Raw genomic sequence first — 11,576 nt, 5'->3', positions numbered from 1 at the left:
GGGCGGACGAGAAACGAAAAATGTTGCGGTCGATGCCGAAAGAAGGAGCTCGGCCAAGAAGGGATGAGGGAGAGGGGCAGAGAAGAAGAGGAGACAGGGAAGTGAAAACAAACTCTCTTGTGAGCATGGCTTTGTGGTGGAATATTTTCTCCTTTCTCCTTACCTTTCTACACTTCATTCGTCTGTAAGAACAGACAAATTGCTCCTTTTTCTCTCTTCCAACAATTTCAGTATATTGGTGAATTGTCATGGGACCTGTGAGAGGGGCAAGGCAGAGACAGGATGAGAGGACCCAAAACGAAGAAGTCCTCAGGGCCACAGCTGGGGCATGCAGAAGGCGTTTGTGGGACGGACCCAGACGCTGCCAGGTCCATGTTTATTTCTTTCTTTATACCCACAGGTGCGAACCATGTGGACAATAGGTCAATGTAACGTGTGTTATCTTGAAAAAAGCCATGCTCTTTCTATGTTCCAGGTCAGCACTCAAGGTGGCGTAAAGGCCGTTAACACGAAGGCATAGCAGCATCTAGCTCTCTTACCCTGACCTTTATGGCACGGCATGCAGTAGAAATTGCGGAAGGGGGAGAGTGGCAGTGCCATCATCATGCATGGGCAAACGGAGCTTGGAGTGTGGGCCATGAACAAGCAATGAGAGTTCAGTTCCTTGTTACATGTTGATCGGGGACGCCGCTTCTATAACTGGTGTGATGACGACAGTCGGAAGCTAGAAACAACTGGGGATACTGGCTTCGACATCAAGATAGATGTTGGCGGGTCAGAGAGAAGATAATGGATAACGTGAGGAGACAAGAGACATCGATTGAGGAAACACGGCAGGTAAGCGTAACCGCAAAAGACGCAATCGGCTGGAAGAGGCGTCTATGCGCATCGAATAGGAGAATAACAAGAAATCAACGACCACCACTGGAGCAGTGTAGCGTCAATGAGGACCTGTTGTTTTATTTCTCTCAGGCGCTGAGAAATACCTGTGCTGTGTGAGGGACCTAGCCTATCAGTGTCGACTATATACCTATGCAGCGGAAACCATTCGAAAAAGGCATATACCCTTGCTTATCGGGGTTTTCAGGGCATATGTCTTTGATAACCCCAAGCCCTTGGTCAACGAATAGGGATGAAGATATGCAAAAGCAGGTGCTAGAGCACAACACCAGAGGCATCGGGGCTCCAGCCTCCAGATCCCTCAATGTCTCAGATGATCTGGGTTGTTTTTCCGCCCCCCAATTGTTCATTTCCAGGTGGCAGTATGGGCTGTGCCTGTAGCATGGATCGCAACTTTGGTCGGCGCTTCAGACGTAGAGGAGGGTAGAGCGTATGGTTATAAAAGTCCCGTTATGGGTGGTCGACCGATGGGAGCTGATGGGAAGGTATTGTAATCAAGGCGGAAATTGAACTGGAGCTGCGGGCGGCATCGTGGAGTCGGGCGGTGACGAAATGAGATACGGGGATGAATATCGACGTTGCAAAATCTAGAGCTGATCGTGACAGAGTTGCCAATCATGAATGGTATGGCTGTTTTAACAAGCTTTTGTGATTAATACCATCGTCAGAGTCGCTTTCAAGGTAACAGCATGGGGGCCTCAAAACTCAGCGAGTATTAAGCAATTATGCAGTACCAGGCATGTTCGACATTGAGCAGGATAGATTAAAGCGAATAGGTGCAAAGACGTAGTCCTGTGAACCAGAGCGAAAGGTGGAGACAAGATAGTTTTCAGGGCTCAGACTCAATTGACAAGCCAGTTATGCCATAATTACAGGCATTCGGTTCGTGAATGCGGTCTGCATATTTGAACAGGGTTGCCCGCCACCGAAAGGTTCAAGAAGAGGCTACGGTGAACAGCAGCAGCATGTGACTAATTCGTAATGCGAGCTTTGCTTGTCTAACCTGCACAAGGCCTACCAACGACATGAAGGAAAAGTCGATGCGATTTAAACCCATGAACACATTCCATATCGTATCTGACTGGTCGAGTTCATGGCTGTCCGCCTTTCTGGTCACCTTGACCGTAATGGACCCCTGGTCGTCCCAGACTGACCCGCGGCGCGCATAATGTCTTTCAGGCTCCTGGCACGCAGACAAAGACGGTTTTAAACCGTCCAGAGTGTGGACTATAGGACGGAGTACGTTGCCTTCTTCTTAGGAAATCCTTAGCATGGACGGTCCCTGTTTGACGAAAATCTGAGCCCTGTCTCAGACGGACCCAGCCTCCCGTCAACGGGGTTCAGGGGCCTAACGTCTCCTGAAGCAGATGGCTCGATAGTTATGAAGGGCTGCTTCCCGACAATATGGCTCTCCTCACCCGAGGGAACGGATAAATTCCGGGGGTCCCTCTCATTTGTCTTCTTTTTCCGTGCACAGGTCGCTTCAAGAGCGGCTCCCCATTCCATGTCCCCATGGTGTCGTGGTGGCGGGCTGGGCCATGACAGACATTTTCCCAAACAAATCCCGAAGGCTTGGGACGTGGGCGGGATCTTGTTCAGGTTGACGAAAGAGATCCATCGAAACCTCCCCAGTGGATGGGGACCCATGCAAGCCGCCCATCAACGGTGCGAGCCGAAGCCGGAGAAAACCAGACTAAATCAAGGGCCGACGGCAAGCTAAAGGAACGGCCACCATCCTCCTTGAGTCTCTGACCTTGCTCCCCTGGTCTAGCGTCTATTGCCACCCCACTGACTGCCGGGCCACCTCGAATTTGGTGTGAGCCAGCGTGAGGGGAACGCACGTGTCTGATGCTTAATGGGTGTTCTCGGTTCTCGACAAGTCACGCTTCCGTTGTGGACTGATGGGTTTTGACTCTAGCTCATCGCTCGTGCTTCTTATGCACGGCAGGCTGCGAGAGAAAGGCCGATGGTACGAATTGATGACGAGACGAGGGTCGTGAAACTAAACTGTCTAGGGTTTCGTTCTAGGACCAAGCTCAATAAGACGAGGGGGAAATTTCTGTAAAATTCGATTGGGTGTGTCTGCTTGTACAAAGTCCACTTCCTGCCCACAACAATCAAAGAAGTTTGCGCAAAAGGCGGGCGGCAAAAAAAAATCAAAATCAAAATCAAAAAAGAAATGAAGAGATAAAATAGGAGTGCAGGTCTGCACCGAGTGTTAAGTGCTAATCAGGTTCTATGCAACGACAACTCCGTCTACCGAAGGGTTCCACTGCTTCAACAAAATGAGCAGCAACCGGAAATTTGGTCACAAAGACCGTATTAGTCGAGGTTAGTATTCAAAGAAAATGGGCCGGTAAATAAGCGATACTTTTTTTTTCGCTAATTCTTGTCGTAGCCACTTCACCGACATGCCCAGCGAGGGTCAGACCGAGATGAACCTCATCCAATTTGAGCCACCAGGGGGTTGATGATTTAGATCGGGGCAATCGCAGCGGTCTTGAACACCAAAACGTACTGTGTGTATCGTCATCAGTCGTGTATCGCGAATATTGCATTACAGTTTCATGTCGCAATTGCTGACTCCCCACTCTGGGGGCTTTCAGCTTTCTCTTCCGCATTGTTAGACAAACGAAGGGTGCTTCCTCTGTTCAACGAAAGCCGTCATTACTGCATTGCCGCCGCAGCATCTGCAAAGGTCCCCACAAGAGGTCCCTCATCGCTCTCGAGAGTCTTGATGCTAGCTGGACCATTCTTTTGCATCTCTATGGTCTCGTCTTCTGGAAGCCAGTCGACTTTGACACCGCTCGCAGGGTTATTGTCACCCTGGTTGCTAAGTTTTGATACGAGATGTTGGTATCGTGCAAGGCGTGCACCTTGACCAGCGTAGGCGAAAGGTGTCGTTGCTCCACGATTTGTGTTCTCTTGCGGAGCGATATCAAAGATGTCCACCATATTGCTATCCCTCTAGGTTAGCATCCTCCAAGGCCCCTTGATCTCACGAACGTACTCTGATGTCTTGGCTATTACTCGTTGAAGGGCCTCATTCTCTCGCTGAGCTTCGAGCGTATCGTTCTCGCCGTTTATAGCTTGGTCTCCGAAGCTACCGTATTGCATACCATTGGCATCATCGTAAAGAAGGCGGTTCTCTTCCTCCTAACAGGCAAAGCGTTAGCAAAGGGTCCTGCTGGTATTGATGCGAGGCCTGTGATCCCAAGATCGCTTGATAACACACCTCATCGTAGTTATTACCATCGCCCCTTCCCAAACATGATGCGCAAGCTCCCATTATTGCGTAGGTAATCGAAAACCTCAGGTACACATATCAGATCGTAAGGCGGACTAGATGTGGTGTACTGTCGCAAAGAGTCGATTATTATCTCAAGGACATGGCCCGAAAGCGAAGAATAGAAGTGTTAAGGAGCGTGGAAGGTTTTGATAGCTTGGTTGTACAGCCTCGTGACTTCGTGATTGCTCTCTTCGTGAGGCGCGCCTGCTTCACGACGTACGTTACTCGCTCAGTGGGTCCTTCTTCAGGAAGGCTGCATCGGGTAAACAACGGCCCGCTCGCCACCATATCCATGTTGCTGGAACCAACAACAACGAACAATGGACTCCATTCAACAAAGAACAAAGACAGATAAGTATATTCTCTAATGCTGAATATGTAGCCAAGGTGATACACGGAGCGAGAATGGCAGTGAGGTATATTGTGAAGGACCATATTTGCAACCTTGTTCAATGCCTGCTCGTACTCGTCTCTGACGCTCCCTTAATACTCCCTTGACATTGGGTGCCCTGGGCAAGGGAGCATCAATATTCAGGTGTCTCATTTTTTCTCAATGCTTTTACTTAAGGGCATCAAGGCTAGCGTCTGCCAATTTATTGTTGACTTTGCCCTGGCCAGCCCCGCCGTCTAGTTCACGAACTGACAGCGAGCACCTCTTCAGTGTGTACCCCTTGACGTCTTGGTGCTTCAGTAAAGCCTTCTTTGAACAAACCCTGGCCCGCTTCGTCCAAGGGATTTACTACACCAATGTCTGTTATATTGCCAATGTCTCTCTCTCATGGATTGACTTCACTCGAAGATATCCTTCGATCTCAGTTATTGCCTATATACTTGGCAATAGTTCTTGTCAATTGTTGTCCCTTGAGGTGATACCCTCATCGCCCTGGGTTCGGGTTAAGATGTACGCAGAAAATGATAACTATAAGGATGAGTCTCTCGCATCAAATGAACTCATTCTGATCATCATCGACACTTCCATTCTAACAGCTGACACCTTCTTCTTCTTCTCCCTCCTCTCTCAGTCAAACTTGGCTCACACATAAGTCCATTGACCTTGATTTATCTTCATCTTCATTTCTCTGTCTCAAAATGGTCCGTTTTACCCCTCTGGCAACATTGGCCTTGGTACCCCTAGCTCAGGCACGCTTCGACTGGTTGTATCCACGAGACACCATTGCTCAGTGTCCTCCTTGCTCACTAGAGAGCGAGCCCAAGGATTGTTCTCAAACAGTGACCGTCACTAAGCCTTCTGGACCATACGAGACTGTCACTGTCTCGGATCCCAACGGTTCTTATCACACTGTTACAGTTACAGAACAAGATGGTCCCGGAAAGACTGTTACTATCACCCAAAACTACCAAAACCCTCAAACCAAGGTTGTGTACATCAGCCAGGGCGAGACGGTTGAGCCAGCCATTGAGACTATCACCGTCACCCGTCCTGGAAAGACTGTCACTGTGACTGAGACGGAAACAGAGACTAGTGAGCACATCGTCACCAAGAAAATTGATAGCTATCCCGGCCCCAAAACAGTTACCATCAGCAACGGCTATCCTGCGCCTAGTGCTGGCTCTCCTGACTACAATGGTGGAGTTGTCACTAAGATTGTTGGTGGCGATGGCGACCATAAGAAGGATCCCGACAACGTTCACACGGTTACTGTGGTCAAGGATGGTCATATCCAGACTTTGACATACAAGGATGGCAACTCCAACACCGTCATCAAGACAATCACCCAAGACAACGGCCACGAAGAGGTTGTGACCGTTACAGGCAACGATCAGTATGAGGTTACCAAGACTATAACTATGGAGAATGGTAACAAGGTTATCGAGACCGTCACAGCTGAGAACACCAACAACTACGTTGTCACCAAGACCATCCAGCAAGGTGGCAAGTACTATACCGTCATCGTCAAGCCTGAGCCGACCGTCAGCACCATCACTAAAGAGAACGGCGACTGCATTACCACTGTTGTCGAGGTTGATCAGACCTACACATTGACTGCTCCGGCCAAGTATGGAACCGCCACTGTAACAGATGACGACTGCGAGACCTATACAAGGACTGCCACTTACACCGGTAAGCCTGAGGTTGAGGTCATCGTCTACGATCCGGAGACTGGCGACTCAACCTGCACAAAGGAGGACGGAAAGCCCTGCAACCCTAGCTACGACAATGGTGGTGATGGTAGCAAGGGCCAGTATGAAGATCCTACCAACACAAAGGGCCAGGACGGAAGTGGCAACTACAACACCAACGCCCCTGTATACACCAAGATCCGCACTTACGGCAACGGTGATGTCTACACCGAGGTCCATGGTGCTGAACCAACTGGATGCGAATCAGCTGCAGTCTCCACGAGCATCGCTACTGTTTATAACACCGTGATTGTGACAGTAGATGCGTCACCATCACAGGCCCCTACTGCCGAGCGCCGAGCAGCAAACAAAGTTCGGTCACCACTGTCTGTTCGATGGTGATGAATCAATTGACTAGAGCGTATACCTTTCCTTGAGTTCAAAATTGGTGGAGTATCTATTTCAGGATTTATTTCGGCACATGGTAGGAGGGTTATAATGCGGACATGTAATCAGTATTTAATGTAGTAATTAAATTTTCGTCTTTCCATATCTATGCTTTTTTGGAGTACTCAGTGCAGCGTTGGTTCATTCTGCTCTCTGAATAAACAAGGTAGCGTCACTTCTGCACGAACACTTTGCAAAGCCGTCAGGCACTCCCTAAACCGAGGTGTAACTATAGAATTGATATCACTGAGAGATAAGGCCTCTGTATATTAGGAGGCATATCGCCAGGTACCATCAATGAGCACATAAATAATATTCATGTTAGGAAGCATATATTCCGGACATACCCTATAGGTGCAGGATGATGGTCAGGTGCGAGTTCTCAATGCCGCACTGATGTACATAGATGTATGTACAATAGATACAGGGCATACGTATTCTAATTTGAAAGGAGAGTTCTATTTGCTAGTGGTGAATATTCCAAAGACGATATTAGCTTCGAACACACAATGCCATTGTGCTGGAGGATGTACTGTGTGTATACAGCACAATCTATCTGTTTTTGGCGCTAGATATGTGTGAGTGTACAGTGCATATCATGATCTTTACGTTCTGGCACAGTACAGTCATCACGACTGGAACGTAAATCCAATCAACTGAAACCTTCCAACCCTCATTCTTTACCACAAGTATTGTCTGATAGAAACCATACCAAAATCCACGTGAGATAAAGCAGTAGGCTTGAACCAATAAGCGACTGGAATGATGGCTTTATCTTCACGTTCCAGCGGCAACTACCTACAACCAGCCCTCATTTAGCGGCTGTTCAGCTTCACCAGTCTAGAACTTCGGCAGGTCTAAGACTCTGAATCAACGATTGAGACCAAGGCCCGGACCATGGAACACAAAGTCTCTTTCGTTACTTCTTGATCAATTATGGGGCTACGAGAAGCTTATGTCTATTGGACTGGCAGTAGCACAGTCTAGACTAAACACCAAGTTCTCTGTTTCCCGACTTGCATATCGAACAACGGACGAGGGACTAGCTTCTATCACGGAATCCATTAGCCTTGACCTGGAACGGCTGAATGATGAAATTGACAATCGTTGAAGTTTACGAAAATGGAAGTGTCTATAAGGGACAATGACATTGCATGGACTGATTGGGAATGCGATCATCGCCAAAATGTCAATAACAACGATCCTCCCTGCGAGCTACCGAAGTGGCTGAAGATGACGACTTTCAAAAGACCCTGAACGATCGCTGCCATCTCTTGCATCATATCTAGAGCTTTGGGCCCTGGAAACACCGTGTTACAAGATACGACGACATATTCGCGCCAGCCAACAGACACTCTTTCTCGCAACGCGTGTCCTCAAACCTAGATACCGCATCCGTCCTATCGATTGAAAAAGCCCCGCCCCGCCTTGCCATCACCAATATCGTATAGCCTGTCTGATAAATTAGGTGCAATGTCTCGGATTATACGAGCTTGGGTAACTAGCCACAAGTGTCTATTTACTGAATGTCTCAAGGATTTGTTTCCTTGCCACTCATCGCGTGATGTTGAGACTATACCGACGAAGCATGATATGATAGACGGCCTGCCTTCACTTACATACCTGTAGCGACCTGGAAGAGATGCTTGCCAAGTCTTCTTGACTCATCTACTATTTGAGGCTCAAATGGATGATGCAGCATGGAACTATTACTCCAGGGAGAACCAATGCAGTTAGCCCTCTGATTGAAGGGGCAAGAGGTACACAGGTGTAGTGCCTGAGTGCCAACTTATTTGACAGGAAGTTTATCTGACTAGCCTGAGTCTTGCTATCCCCTGATCTACAGGCATTGTCTGGTCTGTGAGTCTGTCTGACCTTATGGTCAACCTTCACAACTCTTGCTACCCACATTGCCATATCCGGCCTACGAATCGGATCGACGGCCATACCGACGTCAGGCGCCCGATACTCTTTTCTGTTGTTCCTGAACGCCAAAAGACCAATCATAATGAGGCGTATGGCTTTCACGACGGTTGCATACACCGAGCGATGGCTTTACCATTCAGGCTGTGCCGGTGGGCCGTGTATCGTAGAGCAACCCAGCCTCATTGGGTCGACCGTATTATCCAAATTCGATCATTGTCACCCAAAGGCGTCACACCCGGCTCTGGACCCCTCATAAGCCTTTTGGGACTCGACCGTCGTGGAACCTATTGTCGACTGTTCCTTAAACGACAGGATTCCCAAAGTCTGGACCGCTGAACCTAGTTCTTGCCCGTGGTTCTCGAATCTCTGTCTCTCAGGCACATGCAACCTTACCTGACTACTTAGATATCAAGCTTCCCGCACACAATGATTCACTTACACTGAGTTGTCTTACCCGATAAAACCAACTCACAAGATGAAGCCATCAGACTTGCCGACTTCATACTCCAGGGCTGCTGCCCGGGCGCTGAACTGCACACGAGGTCACATCGGGTTATGTGCCATTATACTTATGTTGATGATGTCGACCCTGGTATGGAGACAGAGAGATTTGGTTGCCCGTCAAACTTCCTGTTATGGAGCAACGACCGCCGATGACCCTCGATTCTAAAGCACCAACAATTGCTGGCATAAACGGAACCCTCGATCGTTTCTGGTCATCAAACGGAGAAAGTGTACAAGATCTAGTACACTGGTCGAAGCCCAAAGGCGTTGATAAGATTCTGGGACTTGTCTTTTATGGACGACGACAATCGGTATCAATTCTTGATTGCTATCTCAAGGTACAAGCTGTCCACGCCGAATTTGTAACATCAGGCTAACCTCGACAGCGCAATCTTGCTAAGAATGGCGGCTTGCTTGACGGTGTCATCTTTGTGGAACGAACCAAAGACCCCCACGACCTTGCACTCTTGAAGAAACTCATAGAAAGCGAGAGTTCGTACGAAAAGTGGTCTGTTGAGATGTCGGGTGATGATAACTTTTCGAGTGGCTTTGGAAACTCCTACGACCGGGTTGAAGACCATGTCATGTATGTCAAGATCGACGACGATATCGTAAGCCACACCTTTTGTGATTCGTTCTTGTGAAACCGATACTAACAATGTGCAGGTTTTCATGGAAGATACCGTTATTCCATCGATCGTTAAAAAAAGACTTGAGCATCCCGAGTACTACATCGTCTCGGCCAATGTCGTCAACCAACCCCTTCTCAGCTGGGTTCACTGGAACTTGGGCGCCATCAGGCCTTATCTCCCCGAGGTCGACAGCGAAGGAAAGGCCATGCCCTCAAAACAATCTGGCCAGAAGCCACTGGACTGGAATCCCTCCAACCTACCCCTATGGAACGGCCCCGAGGGGTTCTCGCTCGATAACTGGGAGCCCAATGACACTACTCATCGCTGGCTCCCTCTTGACAAGGGCGGTAAAGACCATATTCTCGACACAACTCCCATCGAAGCGACAGAGTATCACCCTATGGGCCGCGGCTGGACTCAGTGGACGATTGGCGCACAAGAACACTTCAGCTTCTTCGAAAACCTATGGAAGAAGAAGCTGTCCGCCTACAAGTTCGAAACATGGGACTTTCAATACGAGCGAATGGGCATCCAGTTCGTTGCCTTATTAGGAAGGGACATCAACCGAGCCAAGCCGATCGAGGCCGATGATGAGAACCACTTCTCATGTAACATGCCGCGCGCGCTAGGACGACGTAAGTGAAACCCCTGATATGGCCGAGGGCTTTGTTGACAGACTTGACAGATGCCGTTGCTGATGGACGAGGCGTTGCCGCTCATTACAGCTTCGGAAGCCAACGCGCAGGCATGGATCGAACCGATATTATTGATCGCTATAGGTCTTTCGCACGCAACAACATTTGCACTGGACCCATGCTGTGGGCTCCTGGAGATGACTAGTTTTGAATACCGCATGAAAGCGATCGCATGACCAACCACCGATCATTTTGCCCTTGATTTTGTGATCAACGGTGTTGGTATGTTTCAATGACTGCGACTTTATGTATTGATGCATCTTGTATACACTTACTTGGAGCCCCGCCATGGAGTTTAGGAGTTGTTGGAAATTGGTTGTAGACTTGTACGCATGCATACAGGGGGTATATTAGAGCATGATATTGACGTACATGATCAAAAACACAATATACATCATTTCTTTGTCACAAGGCTGATTTAAGTTCTGAGATCCAATTTTGTACATTGTTTCTTGTAGTTTTCTTGACATCGCTGGCTGATTGCTTAGACTCTATGTGATCACGGTACTTGCAACGACGTGGCACAAGATTTGAGAAGAAGAGTGGTATAAAATTTAGAGAACCTAACAACGACGACATGAAAGTATAGTTTGTTCGTTTTCTGCTTTTCAGTTCGTTGAGATGTCGTCCATCCCTATTACGTCAGAATGCGCTTGCTGGAAAAACTCCTGTCAAAGGTTGCAGAGGCCGTCTCAGTACAACTAGTTTGCCTGAGCATAGCCAAAACCGTACGGAAATTACATAGCATTGCTTCAAGCAAGCGACTTGGGGGGCGGGTAGTCCTCGAAAGTGTTGGACTCGTGGCGGGTGAGGTTGGTCTCCTTCTCGACCTGGGCGAGATCGATGTGAGCAACAGCATCGTCACCATCGAAGATACGGGCGATCTCCTCGAGAGTGGGTCCCTTGGTCTCGACGTAGAAGTACCAGACGAAGATGAGTTCACAGAAGTCCCAGAGGGTGTAGAAAAGCATGAAGTTCCAGTGGTTGGGCATGTTATTCCACGCAAGCTTGTTGGTTTGGCTGTTGTTTGTTAGTTGCCGAGTTTTCATTGTTGGGGGATTGAGATATGACATACTTTCCAATGGCAAGGATGGCCTGAAC

General features: G+C 48.5%; 5 protein-coding genes across 5 annotated transcripts in view; 3 read left to right on the top strand and 2 right to left on the bottom strand.

Moving 5' to 3' along the window:
• Window positions 1–1,848: 1,848 nt before the first annotated feature.
• Window positions 1,849–4,602, bottom strand: FOXG_06431 (uncharacterized protein). The gene is made up of 3 exons (XM_018385098.1): window positions 4,136–4,602; window positions 3,911–4,056; window positions 1,849–3,859 (listed from the first exon to the last, which is right to left on the bottom strand). The coding sequence occupies exons 1-3, from the start codon at window positions 4,187–4,189 to the stop codon at window positions 3,568–3,570; spliced, it is 492 nt and encodes a 163-aa protein (XP_018242288.1). The 5' UTR covers window positions 4,190–4,602; the 3' UTR covers window positions 1,849–3,567.
• Window positions 4,513–6,823, top strand: FOXG_06430 (uncharacterized protein). The gene has a single exon (XM_018385097.1). The coding sequence runs from the start codon at window positions 5,279–5,281 to the stop codon at window positions 6,671–6,673; it is 1,395 nt and encodes a 464-aa protein (XP_018242287.1). The 5' UTR covers window positions 4,513–5,278; the 3' UTR covers window positions 6,674–6,823.
• Window positions 6,824–8,767: 1,944 nt separating this feature from the next.
• FOXG_06429 (uncharacterized protein) lies at window positions 8,768–8,980 on the top strand (the record flags this gene model as incomplete). Its single annotated transcript, XM_018385096.1, has 1 exon — window positions 8,768–8,980. The coding sequence occupies one exon, from the start codon at window positions 8,768–8,770 to the stop codon at window positions 8,978–8,980; it is 213 nt and encodes a 70-aa protein (XP_018242286.1).
• A 299-nt stretch (window positions 8,981–9,279) lies between these two features.
• FOXG_06428 (uncharacterized protein) lies at window positions 9,280–10,620 on the top strand (the record flags this gene model as incomplete). Its single annotated transcript, XM_018385095.1, has 4 exons — window positions 9,280–9,486; window positions 9,535–9,759; window positions 9,815–10,415; window positions 10,466–10,620. 4 exons carry the CDS (start codon window positions 9,280–9,282, stop codon window positions 10,618–10,620), a joined length of 1,188 nt encoding a protein of 395 aa, XP_018242285.1.
• Window positions 10,621–11,227: 607 nt separating this feature from the next.
• Window positions 11,228–11,576, bottom strand: part of FOXG_19242 (uncharacterized protein) — a gene marked incomplete at its 3' end in the record, with an annotated part of 3,256 nt that continues 2,907 nt past the window's right edge. Inside the window, exons 5-6 of the mRNA XM_018399437.1 lie at window positions 11,551–11,570; window positions 11,228–11,495 (exon numbers count right to left, since the gene is read on the bottom strand). Coding sequence (XP_018242284.1) covers window positions 11,228–11,495; window positions 11,551–11,570 — 288 coding nt within the window. The remainder of the gene's footprint in view (window positions 11,496–11,550; window positions 11,571–11,576) is intronic.

The sequence above is a fragment of the Fusarium oxysporum genome, chromosome 2, assembly GCF_000149955.1.
Source record: "Fusarium oxysporum f. sp. lycopersici 4287 chromosome 2, whole genome shotgun sequence".
NCBI lineage: Eukaryota > Fungi > Ascomycota > Sordariomycetes > Hypocreales > Nectriaceae > Fusarium > Fusarium oxysporum.
The sequence above is the reverse complement of the archived record's forward strand: the minus strand, read 5'-3'. Positions and strand labels throughout refer to the sequence as shown.

Excerpts from the sequence above, each read along its gene's own strand:
- FOXG_06431 (XM_018385098.1), bottom strand. The coding sequence starts at position 4,189 with ATGGGAGCTTGCGCATCATGTTTGGGAAGGGGCGATGGTAATAACTAC. Across the intron at positions 4,057-4,135 it reads ATGGTAATAACTACGATGAG|GAGGAAGAGAACCGCCTTCT; the intron begins GTGTGTTATCAA and ends TTTGCCTGTTAG. Across the intron at positions 3,860-3,910 it reads GTAATAGCCAAGACATCAGA|CAATATGGTGGACATCTTTG; the intron begins GTACGTTCGTGA and ends CTAGAGGGATAG.
- FOXG_06430 (XM_018385097.1), top strand. The coding sequence starts at position 5,279 with ATGGTCCGTTTTACCCCTCTGGCAACATTGGCCTTGGTACCCCTAGCT.